The sequence below is a fragment of the Phyllostomus discolor genome, chromosome 5 (assembly GCF_004126475.2).
Source record: "Phyllostomus discolor isolate MPI-MPIP mPhyDis1 chromosome 5, mPhyDis1.pri.v3, whole genome shotgun sequence".
Classification (NCBI taxonomy): domain Eukaryota; kingdom Metazoa; phylum Chordata; class Mammalia; order Chiroptera; family Phyllostomidae; genus Phyllostomus; species Phyllostomus discolor.
Window position 1 is genome coordinate 106,985,250 of NC_040907.2, and position 25,502 is coordinate 107,010,751.

The following is a 25,502-nucleotide window of genomic DNA, read 5'->3' on the forward strand; positions in this document are numbered from 1 at the left end:
AAATTTTTAAAAGACAAAGACAGGTGGACAAAGGAGAAAAAACTTTCAGCCTGTTTTTAGACACTTTAAGGTTAAAATGTCTTTGGGTTAAAAATAAATGTTTGCGTAGACACTTTCTCCTATCCACCTTCCAAAATACAGCCAATATACTGGACACTATAGAAACATAAGGTTCTGAAAGATGCAGAGAATACTGACTAGCTGGCATCTATGGGGCCCTAGAAAAGATACAACATCAGGGTGATATCAGCAGAAGTTTAGTGGGTGCCTGAATTGTAACCCCACACCCAGTGGTATCAAGATGACTGTCTCCTTCCATGCTTTGGGAATCAATAAAGACCAAGTACAGAACCCAAGTTTCCATTCTCAGCAGGCAGTAGAAAGGTAAGCTATCCCTTCCCCTGTCACAGAAGGTCTACTAAAACAATACTTTTTAAAAGACTTTATTAATTTTTAGAGGGGAAAGGAAAGAGAAAGAAAGAGAAAAATCAATGTGTGGTTGCTTCTTGTGCACCAACTGTTGGGGACCTGGCCCACAACTCAGGCATATGCCCTGACTGGAAATTGAACCAGTGACCCTTTGGTTCGCAGGTCCACACTCAGTCCACTGAGCTGCACCAGGCCAGGGCATAAACAAGATTTAAATAAGATCCAGCATCTCATGACATAATACCTAAAATGTTCAGTATTCAGTCAAAAATCACTCATCACCAAGAACCAGGAAAATCTCTACTGAAATAAGAAAAGACCATCAATAGACACCCACCCTGAGAAAACACAGATATTAGCATTATTTAAGATTTGAAAGCAGCCATTACAAAAAGGTTTGAATGAGCAATTACAGACCTGCTTGAACCAAATGAAAAAATTGTCCCCGCAGAGAAATAGAAGTTACAAAGAAGAACCAAATAGAAATTTTAGAACTGAAAAATAGAATAACTGAAACTTTTGAAAGGCTCAATGGGGAAATGAGATGGCAGAGGAAAGCATCAGTGAGCTCGAAAAAGAACAACAGAATTACTCAATCTGAACAGTAGAAAGAAACTAGACTATAAAAAGAGAACAGTTTAGGGACAAATGGAAGTATAACAAAACATCTAACATTGATGTCATTTAATGCTAAAAGGAGAGGAGAGAGAGGGCAAAGCTGAAAAAATTACTCAAAGAAATCATTGCTGAAAAATAGAAATAATAACTGAAAATTTCCCAAATTTGATGAAAGACATAAACCTACAGCTTCAAGAAGTTGAGCAAACCCCAAACAGGATAAACACAAAGAAATCCATGTTAAGATACATCATACCCAAACTTCTTAAAACTAAAGGCAAATAAGTTTAAGTATCAAGAGAGAAATGACATTGCTTATAGGGAAAAGCAATAAGAGTGGATTACTCATTAGAAAACAGGAAGCCAGAAAGAGAACTGCCAACCTAGATTTTTATATCCAATGAAACAAACATTCTTCATGGCATTCTCAGATCAAGGAAAAGGAAAGGAATTTGTCATTAGAACTCTCCTTAAAGAATATTTTAAAGAGATTTCTTGAAACAGAAAGGAAATAATAAAACATGGAATCCTGGAACATCAGGAAGGAAGAAAAGCAGAAAAAGTAAAAAAAAAAAAGTAAATATAATAGACATTTCTTCTTGAATAATCTAAGTTGTATTTGATGTTTTGTTTTACTGTTTTAAAAAATTATAGCTATTTAATATGCTTCTGAATTTTTATAGGGAAATATTGAAGGCAATTATAAGCAAGGGAGGGTAAAGAGACTTAAAAAAGTAAAAATTTCTATACTTTACTAGAGTTGGTAAAGATGTTGACACCAGTAAATTGTTATAAGTTATATATAATGTAATGCTGAGAACAGCCAATAAAAATATTGATTCAAAGACATGTACTCAAATTCTTTAGATAAATAAAAATGGAATTCTAAAATATATTCAAGTAACTCACAGGAAGGAAGGAAAAAGGTAACAAGTAAAAGAAATAGATTTAAAAATGAATATGCCCCTACATATAAATGATTACATGTATTGGGTTGGCCAAAAAATCCATTTACTTTTTCCCTAAAATAAAATACTTTTTATTTTCACCAATAACTTTATAGATTTAGATATTGTGAATATGTCAGTTATCTCCCATGTGGTATAATATTGTTCTCAATTACTGTCTGGATTTGATAGCTATCAATTTCAACTCGTCTACCCAACCATGAGGCATCCTCCAGAGAAATCTCCAGCACAAAACTTTGCAAACCACACTTGACACATCCTTTCTTGCATTTCAGTTGCATTTTTACCTTTCTTAAAATAATAAAGCATAATATGCTAAAAATGTTGTGTGTTTTCTTCCTCCCTCAATATTAAAATGGCTATACAAAAATTCACCAATTTTCATAAGTTTTTTAGAAAAAGAACACTGATATGACAGCTGTCGCAATACAATCTAACAGAATTGTTTCAAATGAAGTTAAATACAACTAAGCACTACTAGAGCCATCTTACAGAATAAACCAAACAAACTTTTTGGCCAACCCAATATATGGTCTAAATTCACCAATTAAAAGACAGATTTACAGAGTATATTAAAACACACTATATACTGATTACAAAAAATCATTCCAGACGTAATGATGTCTAGGCAGCTTTATTTGTAATAGCTGAAAACTGGAAACAACTAGTATATCATCAGTAAGTGAATAGATAAACAAATTGCATTATTCATACCATGGCATACTAAGCATACTTAGCAATAAGGAGAAATTAACCATTTATACTTGTGTGTATCTAAATAGATCTGAAGAGTTTCTTCTTTATGGCCAAGTAGTATTCCATTGTGTAAATGTCCCATAGTTGTTTTATCCACTCATCTACTAATGGATACTTAAGCTGCTTCCATATCTTGGTGATTGTAAGTAACACTGCAGTGAACATAGGGGTACTTACGTTCTTTTGAATCAGTGTTGTACCTTTGGATATATTCCCAGAAGTGAGGTAGCTGGATCAAAAGGCAAATCCATTTTTAATTTGTTGAGGTATCTCCATACTGCTTTCCAGGGTGGTTGCACCAGCCTGCATTCTCACCAGCAGTGCAAAAGGGTTCCCCTTTCTTCACATCCTTGCCAGCACTTATTTGTTGATTTATTTTTTTTGATGGTTTATTTTGATGATTTATTTTTTTAAAGATTTTATTTATTTATTTTTTAGAGAGGGAATGGAGGGAGGAAGAGAGAGAGAAACACCAGTGTGCGGTTGCTGGGGGTCATGGCCTGCAACCCAGGCAGGTACCCTAACTGGGAATTGAACCTGGGACACTTTGGTTCCCAGCCCGTGCTCAATCAACTGTGATGATTTATTTTATATTGATGATAGCCATTGTGACGGGTGTGAAATGATATCTCATTGTGGTTTTAAATTGCACTTCTCTGAAGATTAATAACATTGAGCATCTTTTCATATGCCTATTGGCCATCTGTATGTCCTCTTTGGAGAAGTGTCTCTTTAGGTCCTTGGCTATTGTTTAATTGGGTTGTTTGTATTTTTGGTGTTGAGTGTTGTAAGTACTTTATCAATTTTGGATATTAACCCCTTATCAGATGTATTGGCGAATATGTTCTCCCATTCTGTGGATTGTCTTTTTATTTTGTTGACAATTTCCTTTGCTGTACAAAACCTTTTTACTTTGATGTACTCCCATTTGTTTATTTTTTCTGTTTCCTTTGCCTAGGGAGATATATCCAATAAAGTATTGCTATGAGCAATGTCCAAGATTTTACTGTGTGTTTTCTTCTAGGATTTTTATGGTTTGGGGTCCAATATTTAAGTCTTTGATCCATTTTGAATTAATTATTGTGTATGGTGTAAGAAGATGGATTAGCTTCATTTTTCTGCACATATCTGTCCAATTCTCCCAACACCGTTTATTGAATGAACTAACTTTAGCCAATTGTGTTTGCTTGCTTCCTCTGTTGAATAGTAAGTGACTATAAAGGTATGGGTTTATTTCTGGGCTCTTGATTCTGTTCCATTGATCTATGTATCTGTTTTTATGCCAGTACCATGCTGTTTGATGCCAGCTGTTTGATGCTGTTTTGATTACTATGGCTTTGTAATCAAAGTTTTGGTATTTGGTAGCGTGATTCTCAGGATTGTTGTTGCTGTGTGGGGCCTTTTCTGGTTTTGTATAAATTTTTGAAATATTTGTTTTAGTTCTGTAAAATACGTGATTGGAATCTTGATAGGAATTGCATTGAATCTATAGATTACTTTGGGTAGTATGGGCATTTTAATGATGTCAGTTCTTTCTATCCATGAATGTGGAACATGGTATGTGCTTCCACTCGTGTCTTCTTCAGTTCCTTTTTTCAGTGTCTTATAATTTTTCGTGTACAGGTCTTTTACATCCTTGGGTTAGGTTTATTCCTATGTATTTTATTCTTGTTGAAGCAGTTGTGAATGGGATTGTATCTTAATATTCCTTTCTGTTCATTATTGAGGTATAAAAATGCAAATGAGTTTTGGATATCAATTTTGTATCCTGCCACTTTGGTGAATTCATTTATCAGTCTTTGTAGTTTCTTGGTGAAATCTTTGGAGTTCTCTATTACAATATCTTTTCATCTGCAAAATAAAGACAGTTTTACTTCTTCCTTTCTAATGTGAATGCCTGTCATCAGACGTCTTGTCTGATTGCTGTGGCTAGGATTTGATACTTTTTTGAATAAGAGGGGTAAAAGTACACATCCCTGCTTATTCACAATCTTAAGGGGAATGCTTGTACTTTTTGCCTGTTGAGTATGATGCTGGCAGTGGGTTTGTCGTATATGGCTTTTATTGTGGCCTAATCCACTTTGCCGAGAATTTTACCCTTTGCAACAGCATGGATGGACCCAGACTCCATTATGCTAAGTGAAATAAGCCAGTCAGAGAAAGACAAACACCATGTGATTTCAGTCATATGTGAACTGTAATGAACAAACTGAACTAACAAGGAAAATTGGGACAATCTCATAGATGGAGAGCAGAATGACAGCTGGGAGGTGGGGTGGGATTACGGTAGGGGGTAGAGAATTGAGCAAACAGGAGAAAGGACTCATGGACCTGGATAGCAGTGTGCTAATTGCATGGGGAAAGAGGAATATAAGGGGACTAAATGGTAATGGAAAAAATACAATAAAGATTGAATTAAAAAATAGATCTGAAAGGCATTATACTTGGTGAAAAAGGTCAGTCTTTAAAGGACATATTTGTTATATACTCTGATTTCATTTATATAACATGACAAAATTTTACAGATGGAAAACAAGTACTGGTTGCTAGGTTTAGGAATGGTTAAAGGAAGGAGTTTGTGACTGTTGTACTGGAGCAGTTCTTTATTGATTATATTGATTTTGGTGGTGGTTATAGGAATGCACATGGGATAAAATACCATAAAATGATACACATAAACTGGTCCAGTATTAATTTAATGGTTTCAATACTGTACTATAGTTATGTAAAATGTAACCATTAAGGGAAACAGGGTGATGGGTAAATTGGACCTCTGTGTATACTATTTTTGCAACTTCCTATGAATGTATACTTATTTCAGACTAATTGTTTTACAAAAAGATAAGTTATAAGTAAGAAGAGTTTAATATTTTAATCAAATGCATTAATATATATTATGTATTTTCAGGTACAGGAAAGCAAGTAGAGGTGGGAAATTATAAAAGAAAAACAGGGGCCATGTCATTTTTATGCTTCAAATTATGATTTAGAAATTGTGGTTTTAACTTACCAAAGGTACCTAGAAAAGGAAAAATTTTAAGATCGTCTTGTGTGTCTCTAAAATAGTAGAATGCCTTCTATGAGTGTATTATTTTTTTTAATTTAGCTTTTATTTTTATTAGAGTTAAAGAGGCTTTAAAGGCTTATATGGAAGAGACAGCTATTTAACCACTTTGGATTCTTGAGCTATTTTGTTTCCATATGTAAATTTCCCAATATAGAAGATTAGGATTTAGCTACCATTCACTTCCCCCATCACCAGTAGCAAAGCCTTATTTCTGTTTTCCCATTTTCCCAGTATAGTTATATTTATTTCAATTAAATCAATATTCTGTTTTCTTAGTAGGATGGTAAAAACACTATATCTAAGATGTGATTGCCTTTCCGCTCTTCTACAACTTTTTGTTTTCCCCAGAATTAATAATTGTCTTGTGTTGTTCACTTGCGTAGTTTTCTGTATATCTGTCATTAATAGATAAACCTGTATATCCCTGAATTACAAATATATTTCTGTTCATTTTGACTAAAAATTTTCTCATTGTGATAAGCATAGGTTAAATTTTAGAGCTTTGGTGTAAAAGACAGTTCTTAGTGTTGAGAACTCCCTGTAAAACCAGAGTGAATATAAATTGTCTTTGTTACTTTTTCTGTTTACTTACAAACCCAGTCCAGCTGCAGGTAGGTGAATAGCTATTTTTCTATTTCAGCTTGTAGCAAAGGAAATATAGATATTTTTGAATATCTATATTCTGATAGCAGAGGAAATCTGTAGATATTTGTGAAGAGTCTTTACGTCATCAATTCCAAATACTGGTCCCATAAGGAAGTAGGGAGAGCTGTGGAACAGAGGTGAGGACATGGGTTCTACTTCTGATTAGTTGCTTAATTGATGTTCACAATCTAGGATGATTAGGTAACCTCCTTTGCCTCAGTTGTCTCTTCTCTGCAAGTATGACAGTATCAGACTGGATTATAAATATGACCTCTTCTAGTTCAAGTGTGATTTCAAGTAGATAAATGATTTACTTTAATCGTGACTGTATCTCCTAGTTAAGAGTGGTGTAATTTTTAGTACTTTTAAAGAAGTACCCTGATGTTTAGAGTGAAATTAGATTAAAAGGCCTAAAGTAATTTCTGAAACCTAGTAGAGATGGGAAATTATAAAAGACAAAAATGGGCCATGAATGTCAACTTTGTTGTGCTTTAAATCATGACATGGAAATTATGGTCTGGAAAAGGAAAATTCTAATGTTATCAGAAACTTCACTGTTTACTATCCAATAATATAGTGTGAAATAATGAGTGTTGCTTTTATGGCGATTTCTTTAAATTCTAGACTATTGAAGTCAGATGGGTCCTTGAAGGCTTCTGAGAGAGTTCTTGATGGTCAAGCAGTTTTTAGTTGGTATAACCAAGGGCAGAGTGTACTATTTTTTATTTGTGTTTTATTTCATTGTGAATGCTTATATGAGAGGTATATGATATTTGGCATACTTAATTAGTTTTCAGAGGACATTAAAGGTGAATTGCATACCTTTGGAAATAAATTTGTAAGTTTGTCTTAATGCCCCTGTTAGTACTGATAATATGCATTATTATGAAATCCTATAAAAAGCAGGTATGTAATTTAAGTTCATAGCCAACATCACTGACAACAAATTTTATTGGTTCTCAGGTACTCGAAGAAGCAGAAGCCCAACATTTGTATCAGTCCATTTTGCCTGATATGGTGAAAATTGCACTCTGTCTGCCAAATATTTGCACCCAGGTTAGTGGAAATACCTTTTTCCCTGGTAGCTTTCTTCTGACTCACAATTAAACTCTTAATGGCCCAGGTCAAGGAAGCAGAAAAGAGAGAGGGAGGGGTAAAAGTTTTTGCCAAAGAATATGATGATTTTGCTAGAAAAGGTTAGAGGCTAAAGGAGTGCTAGAAAAGGACATTAAAAATACAGCATTCAATTTCTGAGCTTCAGTTTACACTGTTAAAGTTTGCTTACTCAGACTTCTTTTTCTTTTTGTTTAAACTTCTAAAAAATACAGTAGTGATTATTTCAAAAACATACTAATGGATTATCTTCCAAATGGCTTAATAATACCTCTACTCCCCAAAGTAGTATATTATATAATAAATGAACTCATGGTATTCTCTTAATTTTTAAAAATAGAAGAAAGAATCTGGTAATACTCCATTTTGTCTGTAGTTTTAAAATTGCTTATTACTGTATAACAAATTACTTCAAACTTGAGTGCCTTATGGGCCTGCCTTTACATAGGCTGGCTGAGGGTCCTCATGACCTGGTTGCTGACTTCTCCAGAATAAGGTGCTCAAGGGAGACAGCAAGGAGTGCTATTGTATTTTTTTTTTATCTAGTTTTTAAAGGCATCCAAGCATCATCAGTGCTACTTTTTCTATTCATTAGAAATTAGTTGCTCAAATCTAGCCCACACTCAAGGAGGTGGGAATTAAACTCTAATTCTTAAAAGAAGGAGAAAGTTGCATACACATTTTTAAACCACCACAATGGTTTGTTCTTCATGATTTTCTTCCTACATTTCTCTCAACAGTGGTTTGAATTTGCCTGTGTCTTTTATTTCCAGCCCCCTTGACTACATGGATGCTAGCCAGGGTTCTACTTAACACTGTTTCTCTCCACAGAGGCTCTGGGGGCATTTTGGGTGGAGTAGTTTCTGCATGTGTGGGATGGTCTCTCATACTTTGGTCTGTCATTGGGGTATCCCAGAGACCACAAACATAGTCATCGGGACAACCAAAAACCATGTCCAGAACCCTGTGGGCCATTCTGCCACCTTCACTTGAGAACCATTGAATGTTTTTCAGTGTGCTCTACTTGTTAGCATTTCACTGTGGTATTTCTAATTTTATGTAACTTTAATTTTACCGTATTAATGCACTGTATCTAAAATAAGTTTTTTTCATTGGGCCAGGTAAATATATTTTAAAACTCACCTGGTTATTTATGTTGGAAGTTTCAGGCATACCTTGAAGATAATACACAGTTCACTCCAGACCACTGCAGTAAAGCAAATATTGAATAAAGCAAGTCACATGAATTTTTTGGATTCCTAGTGCATATAAAAATTATGTTTACACTATACTGTAATCTATTAAATGTGCAACAGCAACAGCAGTATGTCTAAAAACACAATGTACATACCTTAATTATAAAATACTTTATTGCTAAAAAATGTTAACCATAATCTGAGCCTATTGGAAAAATGTTACTAATAGACTTGCTGGATGCAGGGTTGCCACAAATCTTCAATTTGTAAAAAACAAGCTATCTGCAAAGTGCAATAAAACAAGTTATGCCTGTATTTGCTTGCTTATGTTTCGTGTTTATTCTTTTTTCCTTTCCCTCCTTGCTTTTTGCCTCACCCAGTAAAAGCTCTCTCTGCCTCTTAGGCTCTAATTTTCACTTCCTCTGCAAAGCCTTCCCTACCTCTCCCAGCCAAATCTAATCCCTCCTGTAGCACTCAAATCATATTTAGCACATTATTTGTAATTTATGTCTTTATATATCTATCTTCCTTGATTATGTTCTTCCTCAAGGGAGCTCCTCTTTGTGTCCCCAAATTTAATAGTGCTTAATTAAATGATTTTTTATTTTTAAACTTATGTTCAATATTATTTTGTATTAGTTTCAGGTGTACAGCATGGTGATTAGACAATCATATATTATACTTTACAAAGTGTTTCCCCCTAATATTTCCAGTAGCCACCTGGCACCTTACATAGTTATCATAGTATTATTGACTATATTGCCTATGCTTTATTTTACATCCCCATGATTATTTTGTAATTATCAATTTGTACTTTTTATTCCCTTTACCTTTTTCATCCAGCCCCCAAGGCCCCTCCTCTCTGACAACCAGCAGTCTGTTCTCTGTATCTATGAGTCTGTTTCTATTTTATTTGTTCATTTATATTGTTCTTTAGATTCCACATAATTAAATGCTTTTGAATTCAATGTGTAGTTCACGATTAACAGTGTATTACCTTTAGACGTGAATCACTTAATCTTCTCTTCCCCTCATGCTTAGGAGAGAATGTTTTCATATTTTATTTAATGATATATTTACTCAAAAGCTTGTAAATTTGTAAGCTATAACAAGTCACTTGGCAGAACCAAAATTAGACACATGACTCCCCAACGTTTTGTCCTGATTTAAGATAGCTTTATTCTACCATTAGTGTGTTACTGGGGAGAACATTTTAAATCTGTGCTGTCTACTGAAAGGTAAATTCTGCTGCAGAAGTAACATTTCAATTTGGTATCAAAATATATTTTGACAAGTTAAATTACATATATTGTTATTTAATTATCACATTAACATTCTCTAGACCAAATCTGAATGGTGAATATTCTATTTATAAAAAGAAGATTAGCTTGGATGGAGCTGGAAAGCATTATGCTAAGCGAAACAAGCCAGGCAGTGAAAGAAATACCATATGATCTCACCTTTAACAGGAACCTAAACAACAAAACAAAGAAACAAGCAAAATATAACCAGAGACACTGAAATAGAGAACAGGCTGATAGTGACCACAGGGGAGAGAAGAGGGAATTTCGGGGGACAATGGGAAGGGTTTACGTGAACAAATTTAAAGGACATATGGACAAAAACTAGGGGGAAGGTGGTAATGGGAGGGAAGTGGGGAGGGTTGGGAGGGTGGGCTGGATTGGGAGTAAAAGGGAGAAAACTGTACTTGAACAACGATTAAAATAAAATTTAAAAAAAGAAGATTAAAGGAAACAAATTTTGGACATGTACTTTCGGAAAGGTCTTTTTTTTATATTAATTAGCTTATTTTTTTTAGCTGAGCGCTTGACGGTAAGATTTCCATTCTCAGATTTTCCCCAAATGAGCTTTCAGGCATTTCTTCCTCACCAAGAGAACAGAAATCATTTATTCTATTTAAAATTACCCTATTTAGTTATTAGGGAGACAAGAAAAGTTTGTGTTTAAAGTCTCTTAAGCTTAAAATATGACCATTAATTTTTAATATCATACTGTGGGTAACTTAGTATATTGTAGTTAAAATCTCATTTCTTACTAAAACGAAGTACAAGTTTGCTTTAAGCCATTGACACATTGTTACCTTTTCTAAACTTATTGCTGGATTGTAAATAAATGTATAAAGTGGGAAATGGAGAGCAATGTGACAAACTTCCTCTTTCTTTGAAATACTGATTTCTAAGGCCTAAAATGAGAGAATTTGGATACCAAAGTGAACATAAATTCTTTATGCTTCCCTTGTTTGTTTACCTTTGTATTTTTCCAAGAGAAATAGTTGAACTGCAAGTTTAACCATCTCTTTTTCTAGCCAACTCTTATTCTAACAATTATGTGTATTTTTTTGTTACTTGGAGAAAAGTTCATTCTTATAGTATTGCAGTTTTGATTTCTCTTGCCTGCCTTTCCTCAATGTCATTTCTGGTGTTGGTTCCTGAGATATGATCAGAACAGTTCTTTAGTGGTTTGTGATTAATCTAGGTATCCAGGATACTTAATTTTGGCTCTTATTGAAAGGGAAAAGGAAAAGCATCCTCTAAACATTTTGAATTTAACAACTGATGTGTAAAAGAGATGTTGGCAGTTGGTCTTTGGTTTTACCATTGTGTCTTTAAACATATTTAAACATTTAGAATAGAATAAAACCCACTGGATACAATAATCAGGTCCTGTGGATTATACTGAAACTAAAAGGTCAATAAGTTTGGGTTTGGTACAACTAGAAGGAATTTCAGACATCAAATTTTTGAAGATAAAATGCCCTGCTTCTTCCTTGAATTGGAATGCTTAGGTAGGAAATGCTTGCTTTAAAATTTATATATAAGTCTGCATATAAATGTGTGTGTGTGTGTGTATTCTATTAATTGCTGTCATAAAATTAGATTGAGTTTCATAGAAAAATTGTCAATGTGAAGTGTGATTCAGAATTAGAAGGAAAAGACTTATTGAGTTATTTTCCTTAGATTATTTTATTTAGGACTAAAAGAAAAATTGTTCTAACAATCTTTAATATAAGTGAGAACAAAATTTTTATATGCAATAATAGTTACATTTAACATTGTATTATTCTCTTTCACCCTTTGCTTTAAGTTTTATTACATGGGTAATGTGTTTTTATTTCTTACTTGCTAAAGCAATCTGGTTTTTCACTAATAAGTAATGTTTTGTGTTCTCTTCACTATCATTATTATTGATAAGAAATCTGCAGTTAATCAAAGCAGTACATTTTTCTAACAGTATTGCTGATTTAAGAGTTCAAGAGTAGCCTGATGTTATTTTTACTTTAATTTAATAAATGTTATTTGGTGCCTCTGCTTTTGAAATTGCTGAACTAATTATTGCATTCCTTGTCTGTATTTTTTTCTTTCTTCTGTCAGCCAATACCACTCCTGAAGCAGAAAATGAATCATTCCATCACAATGTCACAGGAGCAGATTGCCAGTCTTTTAGCTAATGCCTTCTTCTGCACATTTCCACGTCGAAATGCTAAGATGAAATCTGAATATTCTAGTTACCCAGACATTAACTTCAATCGGTATGTTTTCTGAAAACATCTCTTTAACAATGAAATGGAAAAGGAAGGAAAGAACTAATAATATTCATAGAGTAATTTGCCATAGGCTAAACATTTTATGTGTACTCACCTAATTTATTTTTTACAATACAGTTAGTTGAATAGTATTCTTGCCATTTTGCAGGCAAGATAAGTTTATAGAACTTGATTAGGATATAGGAGCCAGTAAAATGCAGAGCTGAGGTTTAATCTCAGGTCTGTCTTATTCCATGGTCCATATTCTTTCTACCCTGTCAGAATGTCTTCCCCCTCTTGAGTTTCCTGAATTCTTTATTCCTCTTCAGTGTGATTATTCAGAAGAACATTTATTGTACATTATATTCTTTGTATGCTGAGAAAATGTTAGAGCTGAAGTGCAGTTCCTCCTCTTTATGAAGTCTGAGTTTGAAGTCATGAGTCTATCTTAGGAGACTTGAAAAACACTTCTGTTAAGATGAAAAGCAAAAATGAAAGTTGACTTTGACTTTTTATAGACATGACTAATTTGTCAATGTATTATTTTTAAATGGAAGACAAAAATATTTATATTATTTGCATACAATATTACACTGTGAAGGTGTTGATAAAGTTTTAAATTCCAACCATTTTCCAGAGTGATTACTCTCTCCATCATCTACATAAACAATGTGAAATCTTCTTTGCAAATGAATATTACATTTTTTTTCTTTCTCCCACTCCTTACTCCCAATGACACAACCCTCCTTCCTGGGAAAATCTCTATTTTTTTCCTTTTTACCTGAGAATTATCTTTTGGCATCTGTAGATAGAATGTAAGTTTTCTTCCCTAATATCAGGGGCTGCCTTCAGGAAATTGTTACAATATATGCTCCTCTTTCCCAGTATGCTGTGTCTTTCTCCACTACCTCCCTCCAACCCCCATCTCTTGCCTCTGAGGGTGGGGCTGTGGTGGCAAGTTCAGAGGAGGAGGTACCATCAAGGAGCAGAGTCACGCTTTTGTGTGCTGTTCTGTTTTTGTCTTCAAAGTTGAATGGTGCATTAATGCCACTTATTTTAGTTTACCTTTTTAATGGTCTTAAAAACATTTTATTTTCAATTCATTTTAGATATGTAAAAAGTTGCAAAGGTAGTACTCAGAATTCCTGTACACAACTAACCCTGCTTCACCTAATGTTAACATTACTATATTAACCATAGTAAAATTATCAGAACCAGGTAGAACCAGTATTATTATAATATTATTAACTTCAGACCTTATTTGAATTACAGCAGCTTTTCTAATATATTTTTCTGTTCCAGGACCCTCCCAGTTTGCACATTGTATTTAGTTTTCTTTTCTCCTTCACTCTGTTTCTTCGTTTTTCTTTTTCTTTTATGACTTTGACACTTTTGAAGACTACTATTCAGTTATTTTGTAGAATGCCCCTCTGTTTGGGTTTGGCTGACATTTTTGTACAAATGGAGTAAAGATAATACATTTTGGCAGAAATACCACAGAACTGATGTTGTGTCCTTCTCAGTGCATTCTCAGTGGGTTCATGATGTTGACATATCCTATTACTGGTGATCATCTCGGTAAGGTGGTGTCTGTTTGGTTTTCCACTTTATGGTTACTGACTTTCCTTTTGGGTTAATAAATATCTTGGAGGAGATATGTTGGTACTATGCAAACATTTTGCCTCACATTTCCCCCACTAATTTTAGCATCCACTGGTGGATGTTGTCTGCAACAGTTATTACTGTAGTGTTTGCCTATTGTGATTTTTAATTCCATCTTCCTGCATTTATTAATTGGAATTATAAGGAAGACCTATCCCTTCCCCTTCTCTCCTATATATTTGTGTGTGTGTGTGAAATGTGAGAAAAAGCTTCTTTTTAAACATATATTTTATTGATTGTGCTATTACAGTTGTCCTATTCCCCCTCCCCCCCCCCCGCTTTATTCCCTGCTGCCCCACATACCCCATCCCACCTGCATTCCCTCCCTTTAGTTCATGTCCATGGGTCATATATATAACTTCTTTGGCTTCTATATTTCCCATACTATTCTTAACCTCCCTCTGTCTATCTTCTACCTACCATTTATCCTACTTATTCTCTGTACCTTTTACCCCTCTTACCCCACCCACTCCCACACTGATAACCCTCCATGTGATCTCCATTTCTGTGATTTTGTTCCTGTTCTAGTTGTTTGCTTTATTTGTTTTTGTTTTAGGTTCAGTTGTTAATAACTGAGTTTGTTGTCATTTTACAGTTCATATTTTTTATCTTCTTTTCCTTATATAAGTCCCTTTAACATTTCATATAATAAGGGCTGGGTGATGATGAACTCCTTTAACCTGACCTTATCTGGGTAGCACTTTATCTTCCTTTCCATTCTGAATGATAGCTTTGCTGGATAGAGTAATCTTGGATGTAGGTCCTTGCCTTTCATGACTTGGAATACTTCTTTGTAGCCCCTTCTTGCCTGCAAGGTCTCTTTTGAGAAATCAACTGATAGTCTAATGGGAACTCTTTTGTAGGTAACTGTCTCCTTTTTCTTGCAGTTTTTAAGGTTCTCTCCTCTTTCATCTTGGGTGATGTAATTATGATATGTCTTGGTGTGTTCCTCCTTGTGTCCAACTTCTTTGGGACTCTCTGAGCTTTCTGGACTTCCTGGAAGTTGCCTGGAAGTTGATTTCCTTTGCCAAATTAGGGAAGTTCTCCTTCATTGTGTTTTCAAATAAGTTTTCAATTTCTTGGTCTTCCTCTTTTTCTGGCACCCCTATGATTTGGATGTTGGAATGTTTAAAGATGTCCTGGAGGTTTCTAAGCCTATCCTCATTTTTTTGAATTCTTGTTTCTTCATTCTATTCTGGTTAAATGTATGTTTCTTCCTTCTGGTCTACACCATTGATTTGAGTCCCAGTTTCCTTCCTGTCACTGTTGGTCCCCTGTACATATTCCTCTTTTTCACTTAGCATAACCTTCATTTTTTCATCTAATTTTTGACCACATTCAGTCAATTCTGTGAGCCTCTTGATTACCAATGTTTTGAACTGTGCATCTGATAGGTTGGCTGTCTCCTCATCACTTAGTTGTATTTTTTCCTGGAGCTTTTATCTGTTCTTTCATTTGGGCCATTTTTTTTTTTTTTGTCTCAGGATGCCTGTTATATAGTAAGGGGCAGAGACGTAGGTGTTCACCAGGGCAAGGCAACCCATGTTGCTGCATTGTGACACTATATGTAGGGGAGGGGTTCGAGAGGGAACAATGCTGCTTGTTCCACCCTCTGCTGGTTTTCAGTTACTTCCCCACTACCCACAATCAAATTGGGCCCTTCTGGTGCTGATTCCCTGGTGGTTGGGCTTGTGTAAGTTCTAGGACCCTTGGGTGTCTCCAGTGACCTCTCCTATGAGGCTGGGAGTTTCTTCCGCTGCCGCCTCAACCCCCACAGGTATTTTCATCATAGGTTTGAGGCTTTGTTTCCCCACACTGGAACTCTGGGTTACGTGGTCAGTCTCTCTCCCCAGTTGTTCCTCCTGGTTTATCTGCATGTGAACGAGGGACCACTTAGTCTGTAATCTACCACCTGGCAAGGGTCCACCAGCTGCTGCTTGTCCGCCCTGGTCTGCCAGCTGCCGCCTAGGTGCAAGTCCTGTCTGCCCAGCTGCCTGTCTCTGCCCCTCCTACTGGTCCGGATGCATGTTTCTTTAACTCCTTTGTTGTAGGACTTCAACATACAGTTCAATTTCCTGTCAGTTCTGGTTGTTTTTTGTTTTTAAATTTGTTGTTGTCCTTGTTTTGGTGCGTGAGGAGGCACAGTGTGTCTACTTATGCCTCCATCTTGGCCAGAAGTCTCTCCTATATTTTTTAATATTAATATCAGAATGGACTTATGGATATTTATGAGTTAGAATTTAGCATTGTCATTTATTTTACTCCTCAAATTGTTTTAGCTTTGGCTATTAGGGCTCATTCATGTTGACCTCAGTGTTCTTTCACCAAGCCCCAATCTTTATTTTGAGCATTTCTTACTTTCTGGCATCACAGGATGTTCCAGGCTCATCTTATATTTTCCATGGCTGTACTCTGGAATCAATCATTTTTCCAAGAATGCCTGGTTTGTTTTATTGGAGAATGGTATGGCATTTAGAACTAAGGCCTGGGCAATAAGCCTGGGCAATAAGTGTGTTTGTGCTACTTGAATATCATTGTTTCTAATATCACTTTTATGTGGGCAGAATTTCTGACAACTCCACAAGGCAATGTTAACTAAAATGGATTCACAGTGACATGGAATGTTAGCCCCAAAGGCATTACTTTTACCTTCTTGAAATTTAGAAAGTGTCTCTCTCTCTTAAGATGTTAAAAATTCTAGGATTAGGATTCAGCTGGTTAGTACTTAATATAAATTTTTATTAAAACTAAGCCACAGACACTTTAGTGCAACTTATCACATTTTGTTTTATTTATGTGTTTGGCAAACAAAAGTATAGGAGATAATTTAACTGTAAGAATACTTTTAAACTAATAATTCTTGGACTATATTTTTAAGGCTATCAGACATTAAAATATAAATGAAAATGTCTGTTGTTACATACAGTTACTCTCCATTATCAACACCAAGGAGGAATGGGGCAACAATGAAAAATAATGTCAGCTGTGTAAGAATATTTTTAAAATTTCAACAAGATGGTATCCATTTTATGTCATATCTTCTTTGGTTGTGTAAGTCCAGTTGTCAGGGGCATGTTTTTAACCTTTTTTCCCAAATTGGTACATTAACTAAGTTTGTTTTAAGAGAATACATACCATTTAGTCATTTAGTTTATTCAAGTATACAGTGAACAATTACAATATTCTCCACAGTGCGTTAAGTGCCTTGGGATTACAAGGGAAGGGACAAGCTAATTTCTGACTTCTCTGCCTTTCTGTTCCCCACATGGCTTTGACTCATCCTTCAAGCCTTAGTTCACACATCACTGTTCCTAATAGCTCTCTGATCCTGCCAGGATAGATTTCCTACTCCTCTGGGTTTCTGTGACAGCTTGTGTGTACCTCTGGTGATATAAAGGACAGGTGCACAGCATCAAAACACTATATTAGTAGAGGATATAATTTAATAGATGAAACTTCCCTGGGGAAAATAACTTTTGAACTAAGTATGAAAGAGTGAGTAAGAGTTTTTACCAAGGAGGAGAGGTGATTGCATTCTGGGGAGAGGGAACAACATGTATGGTACAAAGGCACTGTGGCGAGAAGGATGCCACAGGCCCAGGGACTAATATGGGGGGAGGGACAGGGCAGAAGGAGAGACTGGAGAGTAAATGAATTAAGGTTGTTTTGACTACAATATGTGAACCCATTGGAGAGAGGTCAGAATACAATAAGCTTAACTAGTTGGGGAGACTATTGCAGTGCACTAGGAAAGGATGCTAGCTGGGATAATGTGGTGGCGGTGGAGCTGTAGAGACTTATTTTTTTAAGATTTTATTTATTGAGTTTTAGAGAGAGGGGAAGGGAGGGAGAAAGAAAGGGAGAGAAACATTGATGTGTCAGAGATACATTTATCTTATTTTATCCGTCCCTTTTGTTGTTGATACATCAGTCAGTTGCTTCTCGCACCCCCCCGCCCTCAATCCAGGGACCTGGAGTGTTTCAGTTGTGGAACCCAGGCATGTGCCCTGACTGGGAACCAAACTGGCCACCCTTTGGTTTGTGGGCCAGAGCTCAGTCCATTGAACCACACCAGCCAGGGCTGTTTTCTCTACTTTCCTTACTGTACTGCCTACCTATTTTGTTATCATTGCCTGTTTAATCCTTTCAGTGGGGCAGGGATCTCATCTATCCTCTTTGTTGTTTTCATTCTCTCATGTATTGTAGGCCTTCAATAAATTCTTGTGGAGTGAATGAAAATAAATTTGAAAATGAAACATTTGAGATATCAAATGACTGGTTAGTGGCTGAGTGCTAGGACTGTAACTTAAACACCTCGTCCTCAGTCTTTTACTTTTCAAACTGTATCTTATTCTTATGAATTAGGAGGTGTTTTATTTTTAAGCTACAGGTAATTAACATTTTTTATCTTTTATGTCTCTGGTTTTCAGGGAAGCACTGAGTTTGTGTATAGAATCTGCTTATGAAATCAAATTTTTTTGCCTATTTGAAAAAATTAAGTATTTACTATATAATTAGATTCACTCAATAGTAGTTATGGGCTTTGTATCTCTTGTAGGTTTTCTTTTTTAGTACAGAAAAAGGAATGGTTAAAATTTGTATGTAAGAAGTGGAAATTTCATTTTATAGAAGTATAATTATTTCCACAAAGAGAATTCTTATATTAACAATAATTCTGCAGACAGTAAGTAGCTTTTTTTGTTTATTTGGAATAAATGTTTGATCATCCCTAAGATCTGCAGAGATGCTCTAAATTTTAAAAATTCTATCCAGAATTCTGAAGATAATGCCAGTGTTTCTAGGTTTTTGTTTTTGTTTTTTTTTTAATTTGGAAAGAAGTTGCTCTAGTTAATAATGCTTTAAAATGAGTGTTTCAGTTGCTCCTTACAATTTGTGTGGAATGAGTAATCAGCTAGTGAATGCATCTTGATGTTCCTTAAGATAATCCTTTGCTGTCTTAGTTATAAGCTTTCTCAGAAGATTGATTCTTTGACTTAATTTTTGGCTTTTTAAATTTGGTGGGGTTTTTTTGATGAGTTATGTGTTTGCTTACTAAATTAAGGTTTTATCAGAAAGCCTTTTTTTAAAAAAAAGTTATTTTTAAAAACTATATTATGGCTATTTTTAAACATACCAAAAATAAAGAGAACACTACAATGAGCCCATACTTTAATCACCTAGCTTCAATATTGTTTTTTACCTGGCAGTATTGTTTTTTACTTTTTTTCACCTATCCAATACCACTTTTTTTTTTCCGTTGACTATTTTAAAACAAATTCCAGACATTGAGTTTCACTTATTAAGAATTTAGTATTTAAGCCCTGGCTGGCGTAGCTCAGTGGATTGATAGCGAGTGAGCTGCAGGTTCGCAAAGTGTTGCAGGTTCGATTCTCAGCCAGGGTGCATGCCTGGGTTGCAGGCCATAACTCCCAGCAACTGCACATTGATGTTTCTCTCTCTCTCTGTCTCCCTCCCTTCCCTCTCTAAAACTAAATAAATAAAATCTTTAAAAAAAAAAGAATTCAGCACTTAAAACTCTTCACAGATAACTTTAGTCCTACATTTTGGTTAAGTGTTTATAGCCTCCTTCTCTAAAAAGCTTAAGGTTCTCTTGTGGATAACTGTAAATATACATTCTTTGTCAGTAAAACAAGAAAAAGCACAAGAAATGGAGTGAAAGGTTAAACGTGATTAGAATCAGCAGTTGTAGGTTTTAGCAAGGAATAAAAAATTGTAAATAGAATACAACCTTGATATGTTAAAATATTTGTATCTATTAATATACTTCTGTATTCACATCTCTGCATATAGGTGTATGAGCACAGAAGTGGATTGTCAAGAAAATTAGTCAAAATTATGATTACCACTAGGTGATGAGATTTAAAATGTTACTAATCCTTTTCTATACTTTTCAAACTGTTTATAATGAGCATTTATTACTTTTATATCAGAAGAAAAATAGTTATTTAAGAGGAGAACAAGTCAATCATCAGAAATGGAGCTGAAGACAGTTACTTAAAAAGATTAGACAGTTTTTTTAATTTGATTTTGAGAGTGGAATCCACAGATATTTTTGAGCCTTTCTCGAACAACTGGAATAGATAGTTTATTCCTTCCTGATTATGGCCCCAAGGACATACTATCATTACCTCCCTTTTATCCTGACTTTCCCATTTAGCATGGAAAAGAAACACAAGGACCCTCTGAGGGCTGGGCACCTGCATACCTGACAGCCTTTTTCTCTCAACAATAAGGTGGACTGCAGGTTTGGGATGGCTGACAGGTAAAGTCAAGAAATCCTGGGAAGTTTAGCTTTGATGACTTTCCATTTTCTGCCACCAATTACCAGACTATATATTAACTTCAAAACATGTTTTAATGTTAAAGCAGGTTTATTTTTCAGCTAAACTTCTGACAGGAACATTGGGACTTCTTGGAGACAGCATCATTATCTTTTTGATTTTACATGGTCATTTATCCTAAAGACTGAGCTGGTTGGTTCTGAGTGTCAGCATGTTAGGCTTGGTGGGAAAATAGGCTGAGCCACCTTTCTTCATGAAGGGAATGTGGATCAGAACAATGTGAGCATTTTATGTAAATGACTTGTTTTTTTGCTGGCTGTCACGTAATGCCTTATCCAGCACAAGTACCTCTGCTTTCTCAGCATTATCTGAAATTTCTTTTGCATGAGAGTATCTCTTTACTAAGTACTTGTAATTTACCAATCACTATCTATTTTTGATGTAATCCTTGTATTAATCTTATAAGTAAGGCAGTTTTCTCATTTTTTCAGATGAGGAGACGAAGGCTTAGAGGGCAGTGTACTTCACCAAGTTAATTTGTGTAATTGGGATTCAAACTCAGGAGGGTATACGCAGCAGCCTCTAGAAGCTGTATCCCTTAATGATTCTACTATATAGCCTTTCAATGAACCACATTAATACTTCTACCTCATACCTAGTCAGAGATTAGAACTCTCCTTAGAAATAATTGTTGATCTGTAAAATGAACCACAGCCATTCATCAGTCCAAAGTGACTGTGAGAGGTTTAAACTCAAAGTATCCCAGTAGTATTTTCACCAAATAGAGTTTCAGTAGGTCTGTGTGTAGGCCTACTCTTATCTTCCTGGCTGACAGATTTTTTTAGCGTGGGGGTGGGGGGCGGAGATAACCAGAACTGAAAATGAATTAAAACAGGTAAAACCTGCGGTATATACAGTTGTTTTAGGGACTCTCCAACAGCAGGATATGTGCACTTGCCTCTCATTGAGATAGTGTGTGTTTTTAATAAAACTAAACTAGCAAACAACAGGAACGAGGATTATATACATGATCATTGATATACAGTCTATTGACAGCTCACTTTGATTCTGGACGTTTCTAGGTGTGGGGAAGCTTCTATACTAACAGTTCAGTTTGAGTAAATAACTTGTCAGCAGAACTGAGACTTGAATATTGTCTTCTGTTTAAACTCGGTGCTCTTTCATTATGTCTTGCTTCCTCTCAAGAACAAAATGCTCTGAGTACCCTCCAGAAACGGGAAACAACCCAAAATTCCCTTTTCTATGTGGCTTATGAAACACCAAGTACCTAATTTGGTGAGCAATTTGGTAAGCTGATTATAGAACATGTTGTGTTTTCTCTTTTGCATAGTTGCTATTTATGATTATTGTTTCTGGCAATTGGGAGCTATGTGTGTGTGCGTGCTCACATGTGGGTATTTAGGCTCAAAAGAGGTATGACTGGCTACTTGATTGAATAAGAAAAATGGTTCAGAGTATGTGTTGGGAAGCTGACGTCAATAAATTAAATAAGTCTTCCTCTTTAAATTTATTGTTGTGTTCTTCCAGCTCTGCTTAGTTATGTTAAATACCCTTGACCTTTTCCCCTGCTTGCCTTTCAGGGCCTAAATATTCATATAAAGGTTTCTAATGTGATTAGCATTGATGCTTCTAAGATTGCTTAGAAACCAATGGTCAGAGATTAATTGGGCTGCGGCAGTGGTCAGCCCAGGAGGCTCTTACATCTGCCTCTTCCTTGGATTGAAAATGCTGCTGGGGCCATATGGCAGAGTACTTCACAGAAAATCCAAGAATGACTTTCTGGCTGGGTTTGAGATTATCATTTGCTTCCATTTTAACATGTAGGTTATAGTGCTTTGGGTTTGATTTACTGTATACTAATGGGATTAATTCTTAACTTGAACTCCCATGGGGGGTGGGTGTGTGTCTAGAATCTAATTCTGGTAATGTTATCAACATGTCATTCAGGGAATGGTATTATTAAATTATGTTTCTCTTTATGTGTATGGAAAGAAAAATACCAGTTAATATCGACTTTAAATGACACATTCCCTTGAAAATAAAAAGTTTTGTTTAAAACAAACATAAGGTTGCCTGACTAGATTTTTCTGTTTGCTTTCTTTAATAATCTGTAATTATTCAGTTAAAGGCCAAAATGTCTTGCTCCATGCAGAGGGTTTATTATGGCCTAGTTTATGTTCATGTTTATATGCACACCTGCTGACTCAAAATATTCCTTCAAATATACATACCCAGAACCTGAAAACCTAAATTAAAAAAAAACAACACAAGGTTTTGAGAAGTTAAAGAAATGGATAGTGCTTGATTATTATCAGAAGTCTAATTGTCTCATGAGTCTGTCTCTCTTTCTGTGTTTCTCTCTGTGCCTTTCTGTGTGAGTTTCTGTTTTATAGAACCTTCCTTTGTCTCCAGTCCCATTTCTGTCTTTCTTTTCCCCTTTATCTTTCCTGCTCTATTTTTCTGTCTCCTTTTTCTAGTTTCATCCTCGCTCTTTTGCCTTCCTTTTCTCTCCCAAAAGCTGTCCCTTGGATAATATATACATCACTGTTGTAGTGACTTTAACTCATGCTGCTTGCATGTATTTTTATGTTATTTTTCACTTTCATACCAGCATAATTCAGGTGGCTATACATAGTACTATAAAATTTTTCATCAGGAAAGTCTGAGAATTGGCATAAGAGTTTTAAATGTGTTTCATCTTCCCAGACTTTCTCTCCACCTCCCCCTTTACTCTATACCTCCACCCCCACACACTCCCCTGCTCCATCAGGAAGCCAGGAAAGCATATTTGGTTCCATAGTGATTTGAAATTAGGCTTTGAAACTTATGCACAATGGATAAACAGAATACATTGAGATTCTGCTTGACTTGTACCTCTAAGGTTTGTACCTGCAAAATAAACAATGGTGCTTATTTGTAGTTGGTGGTGATAATGGCCACATAATCCTCCAGGAAAATCATATTGCTTGGATAGTAGTAAACCTATAGTCCCAAGAGGCTCCCAAGGTTAATATGTCATCATGGTTATGAAGTATATATACTTTTGGGTGATTTTTACACAGCTGACCACATGTAGAACTTAGGGATACTTTTTATATTGGGGGGAATATTTCTTAAGGTCAGCAGCCATTTTCTTCTCACAATGCAACAGTTCTGTGGAAGAGAAACTTTTTCCCCTTAATTGAATTGTATAAGTATATCAATTCATCTCTAAGAAAAGGTGGTGGCTGCCTTTATATACTGCTTCCCTCTACTAAATAGTAAACCTAGAAAGGGATTTGGCAATGGATCCCAAGATATTTATTTAGTAAATCATACTTATTTCATACAGGATGTTTAATTCAACTGCTAAGTGGCTTCTTCATTTTGACTATCATTTTGATTTAAACAAGCCCTTCTAGTCAATATTACAGAAGAAACTAAGCTGAAAACCATACTCTCAAAGATCCTTTCTTTTGGCAGGCAGCTGAATTTTTAAGTATTTATAATAAACATTTAAAATAATTTTTCTTAGATGAGTAAGACTTGTTACACAGGCACTAATCTTTTAAAAATTTGATTTGTGACTTGGTTAAAATGCTTTCTGACATTAATATTCTTTTCAGGAACTAAGTATTCATATAAATTTTTTTCTCAGAAACTGACCCTGAATATAGAATTTCAGATCACTGAAAAACAAGGTCATTTGAAATCTGCATTTCCTTCCCTTTTGCTAATTCATTTTACTTGCTCAATAGGATTTTCTCATGGAATAACTTTTTCCTTTCTACTGTAGTTAATAAACTTGCTTTTCTAATCATGAAAAATTTTACCCATTTTGGCATTTACTGAAGTGAACTTTTACTTAAAGTGTTTGTGGTTTTAAAGCCAGGGTATATAACTAGAAGCAGATGAATAATACTTTATCATTTATAGATACAGAATTTCTCTGTAATTTTTAAATGCTTTTGGAAAAGTAGGTGTGGTGCCTAAAAGCATGCTTTTGTGTTTGAAATCTTTAGTGAACTACCTACTCAGGTCATATACTTCTAAAGCCCTGCTTTTCTTTCCTCAGGATAAATTGCATAATGTGTTACCAGTAACAATGCCAAATCATTTCAAAGACAACTAAATTAAGTAGTACAAGTCCTGGTTGATGGAAACTAGATGACATAGCATAGGCACTGTTTTGGTTACCATGCACAAGGTGTGTTTGTTTAATTACCAAGGATTAGTCAGCCCTTCAACATCTTGTTATACCCACTTGTTATTCTACTTGTTGTTACTTCCCCCACTGCTTCCTCAATACAAACAATCATGTGGATTTTTTTCAAACACTTTTTAATCATTTAACTCCCTAGTAATATGTGAATTATAAATAATATTTGCCATTGGAAAAATAATCAAGCATTAACTCACTGGCTTAATTGACTTTGGGGGACCAGATGGTTGGTGCCTTCTCCCTGGAGAAAGGTAGACTGGAGCAAGATAGTTGTTAGAGAGTGCCATCTGACTTGAACAACTTCTAGGAAGCCTGGTTCTAGTTGGTTTCAGTTCTCTCAGGATGCCATTTAAATCCCAATAGTGTTCCATTTCTTTATCATTATAGATTTGCCTTGTGGAAGAATTACTTTTTTTATTACTCAGTAGTAGTAATATAGATTTAGTTCTTTGTGAATCTTTATTTTTGATCTCTTTCAGGTTGTTTGAAGGACGTTCCTCAAGAAAACCAGAGAAGCTGAAAACGCTCTTCTGCTACTTTAGAAGAGTCACAGAGAAAAGTAAATTTCTTTCATTTTTACTATAATTTTTACCATTGATGGGGACAGTTCAGATCAAGAACATTTTGTGTTCAAAATACACCTTCCCACCCAAACCAAATAATTCAATATTATAATCTAGAGTTTATGCACATGTATATATACATATATGTGCATTATGAGTATGTAGAGGGTTTTATATATTCTGAAATTAGATCAGTATAACATACTATAATGTGTTTTCATGAATAAAAGCAATAAATTAATATTTTCAAAAGAAAGTGTATTAAACCAGGAAATAAATTTTTGGCGTGCTTTAAAGTAGCATTGACTATTACAATTACTTTATTTGTAGAAGTCAACTAATTCATTGCCTTTCTACCGATTCCTCTCTTTTGTGTTCCTTTAAACCTTTTGTAGAGTTCTTATAAAACAGTGTTGT

The 25,502-nt window shown here is 35.1% G+C and overlaps 1 protein-coding gene across 1 annotated transcript in view; it reads left to right on the forward strand.

The window, feature by feature from the left end:
* Positions 1 to 25,502, forward strand: part of PARG (poly(ADP-ribose) glycohydrolase) — a 208,389-nt gene that overhangs the window by 90,184 nt on the left and 92,703 nt on the right. Inside the window, 3 exon segments of the mRNA XM_036027504.1 lie at positions 7,447 to 7,539; positions 12,185 to 12,342; positions 25,002 to 25,081. Coding sequence (XP_035883397.1) covers positions 7,447 to 7,539; positions 12,185 to 12,342; positions 25,002 to 25,081 — 331 coding nt within the window.